The 23,625-nt window shown below is 42.4% G+C and overlaps 1 protein-coding gene across 1 annotated transcript in view; it reads left to right on the top strand.

The window, feature by feature from the left end:
* Positions 1-23,625, top strand: part of FREM3 (FRAS1 related extracellular matrix 3) — a 141,835-nt gene that overhangs the window by 101,378 nt on the left and 16,832 nt on the right. Inside the window, exons 11-21 of the mRNA XM_063920414.1 lie at positions 5,523-5,705; positions 7,638-7,768; positions 8,787-8,945; positions 11,224-11,527; positions 13,400-13,531; positions 13,770-14,101; positions 17,078-17,270; positions 19,610-19,714; positions 19,928-20,055; positions 21,572-21,706; positions 21,810-21,936. Coding sequence (XP_063776484.1) covers positions 5,523-5,705; positions 7,638-7,768; positions 8,787-8,945; positions 11,224-11,527; positions 13,400-13,531; positions 13,770-14,101; positions 17,078-17,270; positions 19,610-19,714; positions 19,928-20,055; positions 21,572-21,706; positions 21,810-21,936 — 1,929 coding nt within the window. The remainder of the gene's footprint in view (positions 1-5,522; positions 5,706-7,637; positions 7,769-8,786; positions 8,946-11,223; positions 11,528-13,399; positions 13,532-13,769; positions 14,102-17,077; positions 17,271-19,609; positions 19,715-19,927; positions 20,056-21,571; positions 21,707-21,809; positions 21,937-23,625) is intronic.

The following is a 23,625-nucleotide window of genomic DNA, read 5'->3' as shown; positions in this document are numbered from 1 at the left end:
GTTTGTGGCCAAATTCTGGAGGGCATTTTGTTCCGATCTCCAGATTTCTGTCAGCTTGTCGTCAGGCTACCATCCGCAGTCTAATGGGCAGACTGAAAGGGTGAACCAGTCCTTGGAGCAGTTCCTCAGGTGTTATGTCTCCAAGTGTCAGACTGACTGGGTTGCTCATCTGTCCATGGCGGAGTTTGCCTATAACAACGCGGCTCACTCTGCTACAGGGATCTCTCCCTTCCTTTGTGTGTATGGGCATCATCCTAAGGCCAATTCTTTTGACCCCCTGGACTCCACGCCTGGTGGTTCCTCTGTGGTTTCGGTCCTTAGAGGTATTTGGCGGAAAGTGAAGAAAGCCCTTGTGTCTGTGTCATTAGTGACCAAAAGGGTTTTTGATAAGCGGAAAAGACCCTGCAGCTTCAAATTAGGAGACTTCGTCTGGTTGTCTACCAAGAATTTGAAGTTGAGACAGCCATCTCATAAGTTATGGCCCTGGTTCATCGGCCCTTATAAGATCACCAGGGTTATCAATCCGGTGGCATTTCAGTTAGATCTGCCCCGTTCTTTGGGTATCAATAAAACATTTCATTGTTCCCTTTTAAAACGGGCGATTAGTAATCCTTCTTCCAGTGGAAGACCTTCCCCTCTTCTGATACATGGCCAGAGGGAGTTTGTTGTTGAAAGGATTCTTGACTCCAAGGTGGTTCGGGGTCGGCTGTCATTTTTGGTGCACTGGAAGGGGTATGGCCCGGAGGAGCGGTCGTGGGTGCGCAGTTGTGATCTTCATGCCCCCAGACTGATACGCTCTTTCTTCTCGCAGTTCCCCGATAAACCCGGTGGTAGGGGTTCTTTGACCCCTCGTCAGAGGGGGGGTACTGTTAGGGTCTCCTGCCCTGTGCTGCCACGTCGTCATGGCAACCGGGAGACAAGTGCTAGTGGAGTAACCTGAGCGCAGCTGATACTCCGGTTCGGGTCTTTTGCTGTGCAGTGGTTATAGGCTCTGTGCACGGCAGGGGATCCGGTGCTGGTTTTTGTGCTCACAGTCTGTGAGGTCTGAGTGGGGCGTGGACAGCACCTGCTTTATAAGGCCTCTTTTCAGGGTAAGCAGATGCTGCTGAATTCTCTGTTGGTTAGTCAGTTCATGAAAGTTAGCCAGTACTGTGTAGCTTTGTATTTGTTTGTTGCTTACTGCAAATAGGCCTGGGGATTTGGTATTACACTCTGCCAATCCAGACCTAGCAGTAAGACTGGAGTCAGTCGTTTAGCTTGCTGGGGTTCTGTTATTACTCTGTGAACTTAGCAAGTTTGCGGCTGTATTCTAACACTTGCCTGTCTAATCCTGTCTCACTGTGCTAGGTGTCAGGGGTCAGTTTAGTGGCAGTAAGCTTAAACCTGTGCACTGCAAGTGAGAATCAGGATTGTGGAGGCTCTCCTTGTGTCTATCATTCCATCTCTGACCAAGGAGTTTACTGCCACACCCGTTGGTAACCCTTTAGGGTTTTGCTGTTGCCCTTAGCAACAGCATTTCGGGTTCTCTACGTATTAAAACACAACATCTTGCTTTTTACATCTGAGCAGTTCTAATACAAGGGAGATACCCAGTTCCTTAGCCTCTGGGCTTCTCTGTTCACTGTGTGTGTATTTTGTTACCCTATCACCTTCTGTGTACGTTATGTCATATTCCCCAGTTTGTCTGTGAGTCCATTTGTTTTGCATAACAGTTCAAACACCAGTACATTCCTGCAGACACTGGAGTGCATAACAGTTCTGACACTAGTACTTTCCTGCAGGCACTGGTGTGCATAACATTAACAGTTCCTTTATTGGATATTAGAGTTGTTGTTAAGCTTATAGATATCTATATGTTATTAGCTTTAAGAAAAATCCATAGGATAACTCTTAATAGAGTGTGTTAACGGATACGGCTGTGACACGGAAATAAAGCTGAAGGCAGCGCTTCACAGTTACTACTGCTATGCGGCTCTAATTACTGGCTCCCGAAGGAGATGGATTTGTTGAGCCTCGTGCAGTGCTGGAGTATAATTTGCTCGTGCAAGTGACCAAATTGGAATAAGTCACTGAGGTTAAGCTGGAAACGGCACTATACAGCTGGTATTTCTATAAGGCTCCAATTACCGGCTCCCAAAGGAGATGGATTTGTTGAGCCTGATTGCGGTGCTGAAGTGTAGATTACTCACATAGTAGTTGAGATGGAATCTGTCACTGTATAATCCGTTTGTCACTGAATGTAGCCGGAAATAAAGCAATCAGAGTTGGTCCATATAGGTGAATGAAGAGGGCAATCGACGCGTTTCTCCGCTGGCATAGATATGCGGTTTCATCAGACACAGATTATACAGTGACAGATTCCATCTCAACTACCTATGTGAGTAATCTACACTTCAGCACCGCAATCAGGCTCAACAAATCCATCTCCTTTGGGAGCCGGTAATTAGAGCCGTATAGAAATACCAGCTGTATAGTGCCGTTTCCATCTTAACCTCAGTGACTTATTCCAACTTGGTCACTTGCACGAGCAAATTATACTCCAGCATTGCACGAGGCTCAACAAAACCATCTCCTTTGGGAGCCGGTAATTAGAGCCGCATAGCAGTAGTAACTGTGAAGCGCTGCCTTCAGCTTTATTTCCGTGTCACAGCCGTATCCGTTAACACACTCTATTAAGAGTTATCCTATGGATTTTTCTTAAAGCTAATAACATATAGATATCTATAAGCTTAACAACAACTCTAATATCCAATAAAGGAACTGTTAACCAGGACTGTTACTGGAAGCCGTTAGCTATTGCATTGTACATCTGCGCCCTTATATATTTCCACTGATGGGATCCCTCTTCTTCAGCTGAACAATCTTCTAATACAGAGACTTTAATCTCATGTGGAAATATTCACAGGATAACAAAATAAGGTGGCAACATAAGCATAAAAGCATTATTACGGAACTTTCCTTAATTGATTCTTATTAATTTTATCTAGCATCAGCGACAGACCTGTAATTTGGTGATTTTTAATTAATTCTTTATAACTGAATATATGAATGCATCCATTATATGAGTATATTTTTATATTAGAATAATTGGTACAAATAAATTTCGTTTATATATGACAAATTAGCGCTCTCTATTTTATCAAGTTGTCTATTGTAAATAATTACAGAATATTTATCTGGGACCTGCATTTGTCTCTTTTATAAACAATTTCTCTTATCCAGATTAATTTATTACTTGCGCCTGATTAGCTTTCTCTAAGGGAAATTACACTCTGGAGCTACTATATAATTGTACAGCAATAAACATAAGCAGCGGAGGAGGGGGGCTGCCACTGGACGTGATGCCTGGTCCCTGCTTTCTGGTCCCCGCACCCAGCCGGTTCCCAGCACCTGCACAGGTGCTGGGATTGGCGCATGCGCACCACCCGTGCAGCAGGGTTTTTCAAATCTCCCACATACATTTGAATATGCTCCTATGTCAGTTACTTGGAAGTTCTGTGTATTGAATGACGGCCATTGCAATGTTCTGTTTATTGTATGGTTGTTTTTGGAGTGTTGTATGTATTGTATGACAGTCTACTATATTCCTGAAACCACAATGCAGGTATATAGCAATCGACTGATATAACAAACATGACTAATGACTTATTGGCAACTGATACCTTAGTAAACTTTTTAACATGTTCCTAGATTTTTATTCTTCTGCGTAGATTAACTCCTTATACACCCTACGTACAGTACATCTAGCACAATAACTTACACATATGCACAACACAGTTTTATCACTGATACCTGCTTCTTTTCTATTCTCTTTGTATTGTTTGTCAGTGTCCGGGAAGTTCCATATTGTTTGGCTTTATACCGGCCACCCTTGATCAGTTCCAATTTGCATATAGGGCAAATAGATCTACCGACGATGCAGCCCTTACCTTATTTCACCATGTGCTTACTCATCTGGAAAATAAGGATTCTTCAGTGAGAATTTTATTAGTTGACTATAGTTCGGCTTTTAACACCGTTGTTCCCACTTTTTTAATTAATAAATTGACCCAGTTAGGTGTGGACAGTTTTGTCTGCAGATGGATCTTTGACTTTTTAACCAATAGGCCTCAGGTAGTCAAGATCAACAATAAAATTACAAACGAGGTAACGATTAGCACAGGTGTGCCACAGGGTTGTGTGCTGAGTCCGTTACTTTACTCCTTGTTCACCTACGATTGTGTTTCCAAATCAGACAAGGTGCACATACTTAAATTTGCGGATGACATTGCCATCATAGGGCTTATTAGTGGGAATGACGACTCAGAATTCATATTCGAAGTTAGTAGGCTAGAGAAATGGAGCCAGGATAATCATCTAATTCTTAACGTTACAAAGACAAAAGAGATGATCTTGGACTTTAGGACAACCCATCGGTACACTTACAGTCCTTTGGTTCTGGACAAGCAAGAGGTCGAGACAGTGACATCCTTTAAATTTTTGGGTATGATCATATCTAATGATTTGTCATGGTATTGCCATATTGACAATGCCATAAAGAAAGCTCAACAATGGTTATATTTTTTAAGGAAACTGCGTTCTGCAGGAATATCTGAGCCAATTTTAGTCAATTTTTACTCTTGTACTATTGAGAGTGTGCTTACTTACGGTAATTCTGTTTGGTATGGAAATTGTAATGCAGCAGAGCGTAAATCGCTTGATAGAATTGTTAAAACTGCCGGAAGAATAGTCGGTTTATCATTGCCAAATATCCAGACCATTTATGAAAAGAGGCTCCTTAAGAAGGCCAGGAGTATATTGAGTGATGAAACTCATCCCAATCACAGGGTATTTACCCTGCTTCCTTCTAAATTACGTTATAGGTCTTTGTTGTGTAAGACTAGTAGACTGAAATGTAGTTTTTTTCCTAAAGCAATTAGTATGCTAAACGGTTTTGAGGGTAAATAGGAGTTGTACCTGCTTACGTGTCCATTTGTGTTCTTATGGGTTTTAAAATATTTTATGGTGTTTTATTGGCATTTGTATTCTTGTGATATCTGCTTGTTCATTCGTAAATCTCATTGTTTGTTCACATGTGAATATCTAATGATTATAAACTCAAACTCAACTCAACTGTCACTGGGATGTTCACTGTATTTATATTATATTTGGTTATGTGTTATAGAAACATTTTATAATGGAATCTGACTGCCTTATTTATATTTACCACACACTTTTAAAACTATCTTGTGTATAGTAACTATGCTCTTAATTTTCCGTGCTAATTTCCTATTATTTGAAGTGCCCCAGGCCCCCCAAAGTCTTCATTCAGCTTTGTCTGGAACTGTTGGGTGAAGGCCTATGAAATTAGCCAGGAAATTAGCAATGTTGGGGTAACATATCTACCATTATGGGGCCGAACATCATGGCTGCATATTTCAGTGAATTGAACCTGCCCCTTAGGGTATGTTGGTCTTCTTTACCTCTTGTATATCTTGTTGCTTATAAATAGTGAATTATAATCTCATTACTTATTTTCACAGAACCAATTATTAGATTTTCAGAAGTTAAATATAGTATAAAAGAGCCTCAGGAAGTTGGGGAAATTGCCGTGGTGAAAATCCTTGTACTGCGCATAGGCGACAGCTCCAAAGTGTCTATTGTGAGGATCCACACAAAGGATGGGTCAGCCACTTCAGGGGAAGACTACAACCCACTCTCTGAAGGTATGATATATTTATATCTATAGTTATTTTCTCGATATTAAGATTAGTGCACAATTTGTGGTTACTCTGAAATGTAACCATTGCTATTTACTGTGTGTTTGTACATTTAGGATATACATAGAATTGTTCACACTTTTAAAAGGACGCACTACATTAAGGGGGATATTCAATTACAGTGAGAAGTTCTGACAGGGCGGAAAGACGGCACTTTCCGCCGATAACCAGAACTTTCCGGCACTTCAATATTCAATTGAAGTGCCGTTTTTCCACCCTGTTGGAAATTCCGACAAGTCAAAAAACACATGAGCAGAGATTCCGCTCATCCGTATGTTTTCGCCCCCGCCACGGTCGAAAATGGTCTGTTTTCGAGGGTGGAAATGAATGGTCGGAATGGGAGGGGAAACGGGTGGAAACGGCCCGCTATTGAATACTGAAGTGTCGGATCCTCTCCGTCAGAATTGAATATACCCGTAAAGCACAGATTTTACATACCATGAGACTCTCATACATTGCTGACATATAGGTTAAAATTGCAGTGAACAATACTTCAATTTGGTCATTGGTTGTCCATTCACTTTGTGACTAAAAGGTCTGGTTATTTAGCACTGGAGTGGAGTGAACATGTTTCCTGAGGGCCTGTTAGTATCACTGACTGATGCACTGTTATGCTGGCCATACACTAACGCTACTGCATCTCTATTGGATTTGGCCATAGATGTACACAAATATGGCCCCTTCACATTTGGTCCCACTGTCCAAATCTGGCAGGGAGCAATCAGCATGATACGATGATGTCTGTGTACTTATGCACTGATATCTATCTTACTGATATGATCCCAGAAAGATGTAATCTATGATTGGCAATCTTTTCTGTCCTATATACGCTGCAATTTGTGGCCAGTATGGTCTGAAATCTTTAAATTGTGGTCAGCATCCAACCTCATTTTCTACCACTCCCCATAAATATCTGTTTGATCATGATCAGATGTTAATGGAGTCTTCCAGTTCTTTTTAGTATGCGCACAAAGCAGTCAGCCAGATCCGGCTATATATTTAAATACTCGTCTGAAAAACCTGGCCAGTCAGCCCTTAGGACCAACAGCTGTATCCAACATGGTGCTATTAACATGGTCGGACACTAGCCGTATATTTGGTCTTATACATTTACCACCTGTCACACCCTCATCTCATAGATCCTGATCAGCATATTTCAGTGGTCTATTGCAAGGGTGTATCTAGGGGTACGAGCACCCCTGGCATTGTGAGGGACTGGCACCCCCCCATTTGAAATATGTATGTATGTATGTATGTATGTATGTATGTATGTATATATATATATATATATATATATATATATATATATATATATACTCACACAGGCGGAGGTGCGGCACTCACAGATAAAGAGCACACTTATTACAACAGCATATCCAGAAGCTCACGGCAGCAATGGCTGCTGGGAGCTGTAGTTTATTTACAGTTTCACTTTGTACAATGAAGTACGGTGTCGGACACCAGCGCCAGTGGAGGGAGGTTATGAAGTGGCTGCAGTATGTTGCCGGGCGTCACTGCAGGCGAGACACTACCCGGGGGAACACACAGGTACTGTCTGCCTCTACAAAGTTAATCTACCCCCTGGCCATGGGTGGCACCGCCAGGCGGCGCCCCTCCACGACTTTCGGGCCCATAAATGCCGCAGTTTGTGACTGACTAGATCTAATTGTCATAATTGGCAGTCACAATGACATTGACCATTAGTAAAAAAACAAAAAAAACAAAGGACACTATTGTCATGTGTGATATGTGAATGTGACAATCAAGAGTTTAAACTTTATGGACTTCAAAACAATCTGGATTTTGGTGTTATCCTATGACAGGATGTCTTTCCCTGGTGAATTTATTGCATTCATTACAATGTATTTCTTCCCACAGATGTTGAATTTAAAGAAGGCGAGACTGAACACTTTGTTGAATTAGAAATATTATATGATGGCAAAAGGGAAATGCGTGAAGCTTTCACTGTTCATTTAAAACCCGATGACAACATGGTAGCTGAAACACAGGTACAAGACAATTTACTGCAACTTTGCAACAAAATAATAGGTTTTACTGTAACAAAATGTGCTGGGAAATTGTATAAAAACTCTTTTAAAATAATCACACCAGCATTGCACATCAATCCACTTTGACGGAAATCTAAGCACACTTGTGCAAATCACGGAGCACTGCACTACCAAAGAAGATGTATGCGCATCTCAGCATTTCCTCTGTTTTGTGCATTGAAAGTGACCTCATGTGCCTTCAGTCAGTTCTTAAACCGGCCCTGATTAGAGATTAAGGGGGACATTTACTAAGCAGTGATAAGAGCGGGGAAGTGAGCCAGTGGAGAAGTTGCCCAGGGCAACCAATCAGCAATGAAGTAACATCTATAATTTGCATACTATAAAATTATACAGAGCTGCTGATTGGTTGATGGGGCCACTTCTCCACTGGCTCACTTCTCCGCTCTTATCACTGCTTAGTAAATGTCCCCCTAAGGGGGAGATGTATTAAGCAGTGATAAAAGTGGAGAAGTAAACAGGTGGGAAAGTTGCCCATGGCAACCAATCAGCATTGACGTAACATTTATAACTTGCACACTATAAAAGTATGCAGAGCAGCTGATTGGTTGCCATGGGCAACTTCTCCATTGGCTAACTTCTCCACTTGTATCACTGCTTAGTACATGTCCCCCAAAATGTTGGAACCATGATTTGTCTGTATCAATCTGTAACATTAGATCACCGGATGTCTTAGACACTTGAAAACCCAGCACCCTTGTCAAGCTGAGGTTGCTGCATGTTCACCAATATCCTGTGTCCCATAGAACACAACCTGATTTCAAAACTGTTGCTCAAAAACGGCAACTACTGTATAGTCACCTTTGAGCATCATGTAATGAAATAAATCATAGTGTCTTCTTAGGATATTCCACACAAATGCCAATACTATCTGGTTACCTGTTTCTCTACAGGTTTGTTGCAATGAACTAACATTTCCAGGAGCATTGATGAGCAGTTACCTCATGTCTTATATTTGCAGATGAATAAAGCCATTGTATACATTGAAGAAATAGACAGTGTTGCTGATGTGACTTTTCCATCTGTACCCCAAGTTGTTTCTCTCTTAATATATGATGATACTTCTAAAGCAAAAGAGAGTCCAAGTCCTCAAACTGGATACCCTGTAGTATGTGTAACGGTAAGTACACACGCTATTTGCTACCATAAGCTGGTATCCTTAAATTATATGTAATATAATATATCTGTAACACACTAACAAAAGTATTATTCTCTGTCCATCTATATATATGACTCATAGACACTAATATCCCATGTCCTTTTTCCTTCCATGCTGCCCCTCTTTTATATCGAATAGGTAAAAGACTATAAATATCTCTACTGTCTCACAGAAATGTCTGCAGTGATGGTAAATAACTTTTTAACCAATCATTTAGCCATCATTGGTCATATCGAATATTGGGATCCTCTAATGGGGCTATTTGGTGCCCCACAGATTTTGCAACTATGCCGTGCCATCCCACCACACAGTTTTGTACAGAATATGGGGTCTATGGGGGTCATTCCGAGTTGCTCGCTAGCTACTTTTTGTAGCCGTGCAAACGCATAGTCGCCACCCACTTGGGAGTGTATATTTGCTGTGCAAGGGTGCGATAGCATGTGCAGCTGAGTGGTACAAAAATAGTTTGTGCTATTTCTGAGTAGCTCAGAACTTACTCAGCCCTTGCGATCACTTCAGCCTGTCAGGTCCCGGAATTGACGTCAGACACCCGCCCTGCAAACGCTTGGACACGCCTGCATTTTTCCAAACACTCCCAGAAAACGGTTAGTTGCCACCCACAAACGCCCTCTTCCTGTTAATCTTGAGATTGGCTGTGCAAATGGACTCTTTGTTAAATCCATCGCACAGCAACGATCCGCTTTGTACCCGTACGAAGCGCCTGCGCATTGCAGTGTATACGCATGCACAGTAGTGACCTGATCGATGCGCTGCAAAAAACGGCAGCGTACGATCAGGTCGGAATGACCCCCTATGTACTAAACCTTGGAAAGAGATAAAATGGCCAGTACCAACCAACCAACCAGCTCCTAACTGTATTGTTCAAACAGGGCCTGTGACATGCCAGTTAGGAACTGATTGGCTGGTACTTTATCACTCTCTATTCTGCCCAGTTGTGATGTCAGTCACCGGTGGCCTCTGCAGCAAGTATACGCTCTGCAGACCGTCCGTACACACAGCACAATGCGCTAATGTGTCTGCAGATATATCGGCCATCAGCTGTGCAGCAGAGTCAATGCGATAAGTCTGTGAATGGCATAGTTTACAGATATATCACTGGTACACATCCGCCGACATGACCACTATATATTGGCTATTCTATCAGACTATTCTATTAGACAGTGTGTACCCAGCATAAGTTGCATCCATTGGCGGCACCAGAGGAAGGGCTTCATCACAGTCCAAAATTTAAACAGCGGAGTCAAACCAACTACCAGTGAGTCCCGGCCATCGATGTTTGTCAGCATTTGGAGTGGAAGTTGGTGTGGCTCCCCTATTTGAATTTTGGACTGCGCTTCAGCCCCACCTGTAGTGTCGCCAATGGATGCATCATTAATGCTACAAAAGTACAATGCACGAGAACCCTGGCTGACACTGGCATTGTATGCAGCGGTGGTGTGCGACTTGGACACTAACCTGTGTAAAACCGCAAAAGCAAGGACCGATACATGCATCAACTTTAACCAATTGCATTGGGACAAAAATACTAATCCTAAGCACTCAGTACACTATAAGTGACTTTGGATGAAGTTACGATGGGACACATCCTCTAAAATAAGAAATAGTATAAAAGTTGGGCATTTGCTACACGTGGTGGAAGGTCACACCATGCATTTCATATGATACAAAAGGGATATCTCTGTGTTATGCATATCAGTCTTTCTACCCCTGTAGCACAGTTTCTCAGTTTAAAGTATTTTGTTTGTAGGAGTGAACGTACCTTAAACCACACAAGAACCATGGCTCATTCATGGACAGATCATGGACACAAGACAGTAGTTAATGCTGCGTTCATGATCTGTCCAGTACTCAAAACTCTTGTATATTGCAGATGAGCTCTTCAGAGGGCTCAGTAAGACCTGTTTGAAATGCTGGTGAAGTTGCACTCAGCAAATGGTGAATGTAGCTGAGACAAGTTATAGCTTGGGTGTGTGTGAGCCCTACATAGAGAGGAATTCACTAGAAACTACTTGGCTACTTTGTAGCAGCCGAGCAGAGGAAAAGTCTCACCCTTTCAGCACTCTGAGTGGCTTCCTAATAACTTGTAACTAAATGTAAATTTCTCACAGAAAAATGAATATTAATGTATGTACATAAGATGTAGAGCATGAAGTCTACAAATCTTAATAAGATAAATGTGGCTGGTGATGTATTCATTTTCATATCTCTTGTCTTCTAGGCATGCAATCCAAAATACTCAGAGTTTGACAAAACAGGCTCCATCTGTGCTGCTGAGAATATTAATGACACCCTTACTCAGTACCGGTGGCTCGTCAGCGCTCCCAGTGGCAGTGATGGGGTGACCAGTCCTATGCGCGAAGTGGATTCTAATACATTTTTCACAGACACCAAGTCAATCACTTTAGACTCCATCTACTTCCACGCTGGCTCCCGGGTTCAGTGTGCTGCCAGAGCAGTCGCTGCTAACGGAGAACCTGGCCTTGAGCTACTGAGCCCCATTCTCACTGTCAGCAGAGAAGAAGGTTAGTTATTACTGGGATTATATAGGAATTCCCACCAATTAACATTTAAACATTACAGAGAAAATAGGTTAGGGCTAATGTCACTTGTCTACAAATTCCAGTGTGTTAGATCCTCATGGCTGGGAATTTTTTACTATTGTGATTTTTTGGCACCCCCCAAGTAACTTAAGAGTACATTAATCAACCAACCAATATGACTGATTAATGTCAGGGTGGAAGTATGGAGATATTCATTTTAATGGTATTTACATACAGTAAATGTTCTAGATATTTTTTACTAAAGTTGTATAAGACGAATACCATGTCAGTTTCAAAACAAAAAATATATGACATACCTGTAATAATACTATATTTTATAAATAAAATACCAACAAATAACTACTAAAGCAAATGATGCATTAATTATCAGAATTGATAGGCATGACAATGTATAATATGTTAGTGACATGAGCTATTCAAAGAAAACATATTAATCATACTTGCCAACTCTCCTGGTAGGTCTGGTAGAGTCCTGTATTTGGGAATCTCTCCTGGTCTCCAGTAAAAGTTAACCTGTATCCTAGTGCCATTGGCCATCCCCACTGTAAAATGCTGTGAATAGGGCTTTGAACAGAGGGAGGTGGGGCCACAATGACGAGAATGAAGCGCCATATTCCCTGACCATTGGACTGGGATGCCCCCTCCAGAAAGTGGTCAAGTATGATTTTAATATTTGTGAATTTGCAGTTGAAAAAGCTTATGAGTAACTCTGTGTAACGTACATGCTGTAGGTGTTTTTAGGAATTTTGGTGCATGTGCACTCATTACATAAGTGTCAGCATTGTGTGTTGTTTGCGGTTGCTCTGAATCAGGCCAATTAGTGATAACCAGCGGCTGATTTTATCTAGCCCAGTAAATCCACCATTCCCATGTGAGCCCCAGTTCCTCACTACGTGAATTACAGTAGCAGTGGCTTCCCATTGGAAGCGCTTTCTGTTAATGTCAGGCAGTGCCAGGGGGAGGTGTTTTCTCTGCCTGGGACTGCCAGTCTGTTCTGCTATTAGCACCAAAAGCTCTTCCGAATCCCAAGGAAGCCTCTTCTTTTAGTGTAGCAGCCCTATTCAGCTTCTAGAGGCTGTAGCTGATGCCCTTGTCTTTTGTGCATGTGCGAGGCTTGATTATGTGTGAGTTTATCTTCTCTGTCGTTGAGGTAAGGGGATGCTGCAAGCTGGCCAGCCCCAAACATGACTTGCTGCTCAAAAATAATATTCATGAGGTACTATATGCTACTGAATTAATAAGTATAAATGTGATGGCTATGGGAACAACAAACACCTCTGCAGAGTGTAGGTAACAACTACTCGGTAAGAGCACGCATTCTTATGTTTGCTTAAGAAACCATATGTGAGATGAACAAGAATCATCAAATAACTACCTTCAATTGGTCCTACTTTAGTACAACATATAAGAGTATTTAATTGTAAATCTGTGTGGCTCAAAACATTTTGCACCTCTTTTCTTTAATTAAAAATCAATGCACAATGGATATTCTAAAAGCAATCTGGTCATATAATAAAAGAAAGAATAGAATGGTCTATGTTTTGAGCTATGGTTTATTTTAATGATCTAGCATCTGCCCAATCAAAGTGATGTAGTAATTGTCTTAATAGCAGTAGTATAACTATATAAAACACTTTCAATATGGTTTAATTCAGTTTTCTACATAAGCAAATGTGCATGGATTAGACATGGTGTTCTTCCAGAACAACAGTACTACACATTGATGACTTGTAATTACTACAGTAGACACATATCATGTACCGGAGTGGAGATCTCATTTATCTCATGTAAATTATTCATCTTTACTTAATTAATGTGTTTTTTTTCATCAAGGTCTTTGTCAGCCACGTGTTCCAGGAATAGTAGGTGCTGAACCCTTTTCTGCAAAAATTCGCTACACAGGCCCTGAAGATCCTGATTATCCCAACCTGATAAAGCTGACAGTAACTATGCCTCACATGGATGGTATGAAGTTCCTTGTTACCTAAACTACACAGAAAATCTACCACTTAGCAATATCTTATGTGTGAACGAATATTTGAATGTATAAATCTCATTATTGTATACAGTATGTGCTTCGCACGATATTCTTAGAAAAGGAGGACAGAGCATGGTAATGTGAATGTTGAAGGAATAGCATAAACGTAGTATGAAGGTTAAAACTCTACTTTTATAAAATATATGACAAATCTTTATATTACAGGTATGCTTCCTGTTGTGTCAACCAGACACATGTCCAACTTTGAACTGACTCTTAGCCCTGATGGCACTCGGGTCGGAAATCATAAATGTTCTAACCTCCTGGACTACAATGAGATTCCTACAAAGCATGGCTTCATTACAGAGGACACGAAAAACGATGAAGTAATAGGTGAAACATCTCCATACCAATACAGCACGGCTCTCAGATCGGCCAGGACCTTGCGTTTCTATCGGAATCTGAATCTGGAGGCCTGCCTCTGGGAATTTAACAGCTACTATGATATGTCTGAGCTCCTGACAGACTGCAGCGGAACTATAGGGACTGATGGACAAGTAAGTATATACTAGTCAACCCCTTTTCTCAAAATCAAGCAAAAGAAAATTGATTGTTTGTTAAAAGTGTGCGTCCCCCACTCAATGATTTTTTATGGTAAAAAATCATGGCTTTGACATGTTACAACAACCTTACCACTCATCAAAATTCTGTGACCTTATTGCACATCTACATCACACAACCCTACTGAATGACACCTGAACCTTCAAAATTGGTGTTGTCATTTTGGATTAGTTGCTCTCCCCAAAAAATTACTTAGCCGATTAAATTAATAGCCGATTAAATATATAGATGTGTGTATTCTTTTGTGTACAGCCATTGATATTCAGTTCCATTTACATGCCCCTAAATGGTTTCCATTTGTATAAATGGTGTCACTAATACATAAATATTATTTATGCATATAGAAATATAGGGTAAATGTAAGGAGGAGTTTAGACATCTGCTGTATATGATAATCAATGACTCAGGCACACAATTCTAGTTTGCATAAAGCATTACACAATATAAATCTCGTAGTCATGAGCTATTAAACATTGTTGCCACGCCTTTTTGTTAAAAGCCTATGGTCTAGGCCATGGGACTGCAACCTACGGCTCTCCAGCTGCTGTGGAACTACACATCCCAGCATGCCATGCTACAGTTTTGCTTTTAAGGCATGCAAAAAACTGAGGCAGAGCATGCAGGGCAGTATAGTTCCACTGCCGCTGGAGAGCCGCAGGTTGCACACCCATGATCTAGGCTCTTAGGTGTCTGCAGCCCCATGTTTGCTTTGGCTTTCCGATGAGTGACGTCTGCTTAGATGTAGGTGTGATCTATGTATAACTTTTGCTTGTTTCTGCTATCTGCCCTAAACGCAGGAGAGCAGGGGCATAAATACAGGAGCCAATGCAAGGTGGTCACCTACGGGCGCCATCCCTGAAAGGGGCACACTGACCTTTTCCATTACTCCAGGGTTTGATTTATTGCCCCAGATCAGGAATAAACGTTGGGGGAGAGTGTGTGCCTGGGTGCTGCGGGGGTGTTGGAAGTGCAGGCGGGGAAGGAGGGGTGTGCTGGGTGCTACTAGGATGTTAGTAGTGAATGCAAGGGGGAGGGGTGTGTGTGTTAGGGTTGCCACCTCTCCCGGATTTCCTGGATTCTCCAGGATTTGGTGGCAACCCTCCAGCAGGCTTTTCCTCTCTCCCGGATTCTGGGATTCTCCCGGAATATGGGGATCCTCATACGCGTACGCAGGGGGGTTCCGAGTACCTAGAACCCCCCCCCCCCCCCCTTGCTGCTGATTCAGGTGATGGATGTGCATGAAGGGGGGAGAGTGTGTGTCTGGGTGCTGCTGGGGTGATGGAAGTGCATGAAGGGGGGATAGTGCGTGTCTGGGTGCTGCTGGGATGGTGGGAGTGCATGCAGGGGGGATGGTGTGTGTGGGTGCTGCTGGGGTGGTGGAAGTGCATGCAAGGGGGAGGGTGTGTGTGTGGGTGCTGCTTGAGGGTGAATGTGATCACCTCCCGCGGTCACAGGCAACGGGAGCCGCGCTGCAGCAGGGGGAGAAGAGAAGACACCAGGCTGCCGGGGTATGAGGGATCCACGCTGCCGGGGGAGGAGTGCGGCTGCGCATGCGGCTTCCTCCCCCCTCCTCTCGGGCAGCACGGTCGGGGACTGAGTCAAGCAATCTCCAGCCTCTGCCGCCAGCAGCATCTCTCCTGGCAGCAGCGAAGGCTGGAGATTGCTTGACTCAGTCCCCGACCGTGCTGCCCGAGAGGAGGGGGGAGGAAGCCGTATGCACAGCGTGGATCCCTCCTGCCCCGGCAACCTGTAGATCGGTGCAGAGCTTCGGCCGGGGGGTCTCTTAAAACAGGGGGGCCCGGGGTACTGACCCCCGGGGCACCCCCCTTAATCTGGCTCTGCATGCAGGGTGAGGGTGTGTGTCTGGGTGCTGCTGGGGTGGTGAAAGTGCATGCAGGGGAAGGGTGTGTGTCTGGGTGCTGCTGGGGTGGTGGAAGTGCATGCAGGGGGGAGGGTGTGTGTGGGTGCTGCTTGAGGGTGAATGTGATCTACAGGAGGCTTTCTGTAATGTTGCTGAAACTGGGGTTTTGGTAGTAAATGCGGGCGGTTGGGGGAAACCAACAGCTATCTCCCCTCTGGGCTCCTAATATGAACTTGCACTACTGTAGGAGGCCCTGTAGTCCCAACCATAAGAGAAGTGCATACAAGCCTCATGGCTCTACAGACATACACTGTATTTACATGGTCAGAAAACCTACGATCTTCTAGAGATCAGTTTTACTATAGATGGTCACAATTATAAGGAATATTATTAGAAACTGATGATGTTAATGTTATCAAATCATTTCAGTATCCATAATATAACCAAGATGTCTCTTTTCAACGTTATTACAGATGAAATAACTTTTACAGTATTTATAGCTGGTGACAGAGTCTCTCTTGGCAGGAGATGTATCACACCTTCTAAAGAGGGCAGGTGGAGAAGTTGCCCTTAGCATCTCACCAGTTTCTAGCTATCATTATATAGAATGTGCTAGATAAATGATAGGTAGAATATGATTGGTTGCTATGGGCAACATCTACACTGGGTTCACTACGATATGCCGGCGCCCAGCCACGCTACGGGCATGGTGGCGTGCTACGCGCGCCACACTATTTTCCCTCCAGGGGGGTCGTGGACCCCCACGAGGTAGAATAAGTGTCGGTATGCCGGCTGTCGGGATCCCGGCGCCGGTATACTGTGCGCCGGGATCCCGTCAGTCGGCATACTGAAGACCACCCATCTACACTTGTCCTCTTTAGAAAGTGTGATACTGTACATGGCCCCCATGATGAGGTGAAGCATCCCGAAGATGGGGCGCAATATTCACAATGCACATGGCCACATGCCACGCCCCAGATCTCTTTACAGTTCTGCCTATAATATCCCTTATTAATATGATTGCATTTACAGTACTGTATCTGTTTTACAGGTGTTAAATTTGGTTCAGTCATATGTCACCCTGCGAGTGCCTCTCTATGTGTCCTATGTATTTCACTCACCGGCTGCAGTTGGTGGTTGGCAGCACTTTGACCTGCAATCTGAGTTAAGGTTGAAGTTTGTGTATGACACGGCAATCCTGTGGAATGAAGGAATTGGCAGCCCCCCAGAGTCGGAGTTGCAGGGTAAGGTCTCAATTTGAATAAAAAATAGATAAAAAACATCCGCAATTAGCAAAGAATGGCAGAACTGGATGGCTCGGTATTGCCCTCAAATGGACACTATTAGCACTACAGAAGCTGCACTGTGTTGCTCTTTTTTGGATAGTAGGACAGTTATCTACCCACAATGCAAGCAACTACTCTTTACAGGAATTACAAAAACAAGACACATACTCCATTAGAATATCTATAACAGGTGCATGGTGTGCAGTGCACACGGGCCCCTCCGTAAAGGGGTCCCACGCCGCACATCCTACACACCCATATAATTATACTAACCCCTCCTGAGTCCCACAGTGGGCTGCGTAGTAGACAGAAATCACCAGAAAAATGGCGTAGCAGACATTTTTCCGGTGATTTGCACATGCATAATAGATACGTCCACGGACACAATGTGCAGGTGCCATGTTCCCAGAGACCTGCGCATGCACAGTAGACTCTTGCACAAACCCAGCATCTACTGTGTTGTCAGAGAGGAGGGGGCCTGCACATGGGCTGATCTCCTCTCTCAAACCGCCAGACATACTCCATGTTTCTGTAGACTTTTACTGTGGTCATATCAGTGTGTGTTTTACCTTATAAAACGTTCCTTCATTTTTACACAGTGAGATTTGTTTTCCACTTTACACTGATACATTAGTATAATATTCATATACAGAGCACAGAACAACAGCTTCTTAACAGCTGTTGACCTGCTTTGTACATGGGCTCCTAGATTGTCATTCAGAGCAGTGTCCTCACATCGGGACTGTCCCATCTAATTGTGGCAGCTGTGTATGTTCCATGCGCTGGGTGTACCATAAAGGTTCTTTGCTTTAAAATAATGTAATTTACATCTTGGAACATTTTTATCTTATACTTTTTAAGTTAGTGACTTTTTTTAACTGCTGTGTTTTTATCACACATTTACAGCTATATTTTATTGTCTGCAGTAGCGGTCTACTATAACCTGTGCCACATTACTTAAAGGAATAAAATAAATAAAATTAAAAACAGTTAATAAATTTAGCCCAGTTTATTGCAGTTGCTACATACAGTATATGAGAGAAGCACAAACGTACAGTATTACAGCTAGCCTAAGTAATCTTTTATGACATTCTATAAGTGTTTTCCTTTCATCTTAAAATGTTTTTTACATTTGTAGCAAATTGATCATTGTCATTTTAATTTTTTGTGTGTTTATTGTATTATTAGAAAACGTATTAAATGTAACAGTATGAAAAATACTATAACAAAAAACAGAGTAATGCAACTTGCGCCTTCCTAGCTGCAGCTCAGTCCTGCTCAAAAGAACACCACTTCTTTAGTCGACATATATTGTAAAACACAGAAGAGCGGTCCTCAAGCGCTGCTAGATTTTCTCAAATTAATTTCGTGAACACAGTTCTGTTGGTATATATGAGAAGAGATCACGGCACCATAATATTCAATAATCAATGTCAGCTCCGATCTTTTCCGGAATAGACTCCCTTACTCACCGTTAGCTACACCCTGAGGAAGGAAAAGGATTTCCGAAACGCGTTGGTGTTAAGGTATTCCTGGAGACCGGCATTCACTCTTATTTTATCTATTGGCTTTATTCTATCTTGGTCTGCATACCATCTAAATTTAAGGAAGACTGTGAGGTTCCCTTTTTGTTTTTCCCGGGAACATTGAGGTGAATTAGTCTGGCTCCTTATATTTTTTTGCATTCCTAGTGCCGATGGGTATAGAGTGATACAAAATTGTATGCCCTCCAGGTTTTTCTGTAATTTTTATATTTTTTGTATTTTACCAACAAAATATTAAAGAATCTTTTTAACTATTCTTCATGGACTTGGTTTTAAGTAAATAAAAATCCTTTTTTACTATTTTGGATTTTACCCTGTGTATTTTTGGGACTTGGATGTGCCGTGAAGGTTATCCTGAGGAAAAAGAAACCTTTTGGTGCATATAGGGTCTTTTGACCCAGGTGAGTGTTGTTCCATAAGAGTACAGTTTATTATGAACAAGTGGAATATCGAGTAAAAAGATACCTTTATGCGCACGCATCTCACTGTTTAACGGTGAGTAAGGGAGTCTATTCCGGAAAAGATCGGAGCTGACATTGATTATTGAATATTATGGTGCCGTGATCTCTTCTCATATATACCAACAGAACTGTGTTCACGAAATTAATTTGAGAAAATCTAGCAGCGCTTGAGGACCGCTCTTCAGTATGAAAAATACCTCCGTGTGTGTTTCTGTGCATGCAATACAAGTTGACAAACACCTTTATAGGTGATTAATAACTAACAAAATATTTATTTTGCTGTTCATTTCAGGATCTCTCTACCCAACCAGCATGCGCATTAATGATGAAGGGCGTCTAGTTGTGAACTTTAAGACTGAAATCCGCTTCCGTGGACAGTTTGTCATGTCCCATCCAGGTAGGAGCATAAATCAAAGGGTGTGTATTTGTATAGTAGAACAAAGACAAATAGTTTAAGAAAACAAAAGGATTTGATGGGGAATACATTCTAATAATTGTTTTAAGAAGCTTTCTAATATCTTATTACTTATAGTTGGGAGTGCTGTACTGTATCTTATATATATATCTTGTAAATTAAAATCCCCTGTAAAAGGTCTTTTCTCTGTCTCAGGTACATCTTTGTCATCCATGGTCATGTCAGTCGACCATCCAGAGCTCACTTTTACATTGAGCCTTCTCCGCAGTGAGCCGAGCTTCAGACAGCCTATGCAGCAGTGGAGTTTTGTCTCAGACTTTGCTGTAAGTATCGAGATCTTTATTAAACTTGCCTATGTTCAAAATATTGACTTATGCACCCAGCGATCAAAAACCATTTAGAATCTCACAAAGCACATTGGTTCAGTTTTGCACCAGGACACCTAGATGGGCCCACCCATCGCACATTCACGCACATATCTGATTTTTGCTTTTGAAATATGTCTCTGAAGCTCAGACACTTTATGGGAAGGCAGAAAACTTGCAAGGGGTGCACTGTGCAAAAATGTAGATGCACACCTGTACAAAAAACGATGTTTAATTTATACATTAAGCTGCTTCATAAATATGGTCTGATATAATATATATAATATTATTTTCAAAATTAACAGCACCACTATTAGCTCATGATTCATGACACAAAGCAAAATAAACCATTGTTGAGCTCAATGGCTCCGTCTACTGGTAATTATAGTGAACTGGAAATAGCTAGAACCAGTGTCACTTGCATACTGGAATGAACATTCTATTTTTAGGTTGTTACCTTTCTGAATGATATTGTAAATAACATGCCCTAGGCCTTTCACTTCACTTTCACTATTAGTTATAGTGGACACAATCTTGAGAATCACTTTGAGCCTTCAACTGGCACATATATCTATGCCTTCTTCACTCCACAAATGAATGTCACCTCTCCTCACAACTGTAACCTTCTTCCCACTCCTGACAAGATTTTACCCATGCTGCTCCTTACATCTGTAACTCTCTTCCCCTCCCAATCAGACTCCCCACCTCTGCAAAACTTCAAATGTGCTCTTAAGACCCACTTTATCAAAGCATGCTAGTTCTCATCCTAACCTAGTTCTCCATGCTCTTTACTTGCTTTCTCTACCCTCTGTGTGACCCCTGTTTGTCTACCCCTCCCCTTTAGAATGTAAGCTCTCACGAGCAGGGCCCTCTTCCCTCATGGCTTTTCCTTCCCTTGCTTATACCATCATCTCCTCCCGACCGCACACAGTGGTACATAACCATTGGGTTCTGCTGCCCTGCTGCTTATATGAGAATTATACCTGCTGTTGCAGCAATATTTATAAACAGTGTCCATGTTTTGCAATGTACTATATGGTAAGTCACTTATTTCTTGTTTTGTTCATACTGTTTTTTACTTTACACCCTGTGGCGCCATATAAATAAAGGAAAATAGTTATAACTCCACATGCCTGGGTCTCACATTTCAATTTATATAATGATATATAGTAGTATGTATGTATGTCTAGTTATTGTTTGAAATATAAGACAAAACATAATCTTAGTTTTTTATGTATTGTACGGAAAGATTTCCTGCCTTTTGGTTTATAGAGACTTATTTAATATGAAGAACTATTTTGCAGAAAGTAGTTTTTATAAAGTAACTAAGTAAATGAAGGGAATTTTACAACTTCAAAAGGAGTTTCCTGTGTACACATTAGAAAAGAGACACACCTCTTCACAGTTTCCTTACCAAAAACCTGGGCACATTATCATTCATAGACTTCTAATATCTTCTCTGATTTTCTTCTAGGTACGTGATTACTCCGGAACTTACACAGTAAAGCTTATCCCTTGTAGTGCATCTCCTAACCAAGAATATACTGTGATTCCCATATGTAACCCACGTGAGCCTATCACGTTTGATATAGATATTCGGTTTCAGCAGGTAAGACCCTTTGCTTCTATACCATATCTGTTCAGAGATAACTTGAATGCATGTTCGTGCATGTATCATGACATATACATAACCAACTTGTTTTATTTTGCAGGTCAGCGATCCGGTATCAACAGAGTTCAGTCTGAACACACAAATGTTTTTATTGTCCAAAAAGGAACTGTGGCTATCGGATGGCTCAATGGGATTTGGTGAGGGAACGGATGTTGCTTTTTCTGAAGGTAAGAAAACTAGACTTCTGTGAGGAAATGTAGATAAAACAGTTTGCATTTAGCTGTTTTAGTTTTATAAATACATTTTATATTTCATTGCACCTAATCATATTAATAATATTTGTAAGGCGCTGTCTGAAATGTAAGTACTACAATACTCTGTTTAATAGTTAAGGACAAAAAGTCTTGTTGCTATTTATCATGTGATGTAACATTGCATGCTCAATATTCTATGCTTAACATGCTATGTGCAGTATTCCATGCTCAACATTATATGTGCAGTATTCTATGAACAACATTCTTTGCACAACATTATTTGGTCCATATTCTATGCTTAACATTCTATGTGCAATATTCCATGCTCAACATTCTATGTGCAATGGGGGTCATTCCGAGTTGTTCGCTCGTTGCCGATTTTCGCAACGGAGCGATTAAGGCAAAAATGCGCATGCGCATGGGACGCAGTGCGCATGCGCTAAGTAATTTAGCACAAAACTTAGTAGATTTACTCACGTCCGAACTAAGAATTTTCAGCGTTGAAGTGATCGGAGTGTGATTGACAGGAAGTGGGTGTTTCTGGGCGGAAACTGACTGTTTTCTGGGAGTGTGCGGAAAAACGCAGGCGTGCCAGGATAAAACGCAGGAGTGTCTGGAGAAACGGTGGAGTGGCTGGCCGATTGCAGGGCGTGTTTGTGACATCAAACCAGGAACGAAACGGGCTGAGCTGATCGCAGTGTAGGAGTAAGTCTCGAGCTACTCAGAAACTGCTAAGCATTATTTCTCTGACGTCCTAGTGGATGCTGGGTACTCCGTAAGGATCATGGGGTATAGACGGGCTCCGCAGGAGACTGGGCACTCTTAAAAGAAAGATTAGGTACTATATCTGGTGTGCACTGGCTCCTCCCTCTATGCCCCTCCTCCAGACCTCAGTTAGTATCTGTGCCCGGCCAGAGCTGGATGCACCCTAGGGGCTCTCCTGAGCTTCCTAGAAAAGAAAGTATTTGTTAGGTTTTTTATTTTCAGTGAGATCTGCTGGCAACAGACTCACTGCTACGTGGGACTGAGGGGAGAGAAGCGAACCTACCTGCTTGCAGCTAGCTTGGGCTTCTAAGGCTACTGGACACCATTAGCTCCAGAGGGATCGAACACAGGCCCAGTCCTCGGTCGTCCGGTCCCAGAGCCGCGCCACCGTCCCCCTTGCAGAGCCAGAAGAACGAAGAGAAGTTGAAAATCGGCGGCTGAAGACTCCGGTCTTCATTAAGGTAGCGCACAGCACTGCAGCTGTGCGCCATTGCTCCCTTAGCACACCACACACTCCGGTCACTGATGGGTGCAGGGCGCTGGGGGGGGGGGCGCCCTGGGCAGCAATTAGATTACCTTACTTGGCGAAAAGCACATAATACAGTCTGATAAACTGTATATGTGCATTAACCCCCGCTATTAAAGTACATAAAAGGACAGAAGCCCGCCGCTGAGGGGGCCGGGCCTTCTTCCTCAGCACACCAGCGCCATTTTCTCTTCACAGCTCAGCTGGAAGGAAGCTCCCCAGGCTCTCCCCTGCAGTATCCTGGTACACAAAGGGTAAAAAAGAGAGGGGGGGGCACATAAATTTAGGCGCAAAACTGTGTATATAAGCTGCTATAGGGGAAAAATCACTCAGTATAGTGTACATCCCTGTATTATATAGCGCTGTGGTGT

This window comes from Pseudophryne corroboree, chromosome 1 (genome assembly GCF_028390025.1).
Source record: "Pseudophryne corroboree isolate aPseCor3 chromosome 1, aPseCor3.hap2, whole genome shotgun sequence".
NCBI classification, from domain to species: Eukaryota; Metazoa; Chordata; class Amphibia; order Anura; family Myobatrachidae; genus Pseudophryne; species Pseudophryne corroboree.
This window is presented reverse-complemented; position numbering and strand designations above follow the sequence as displayed.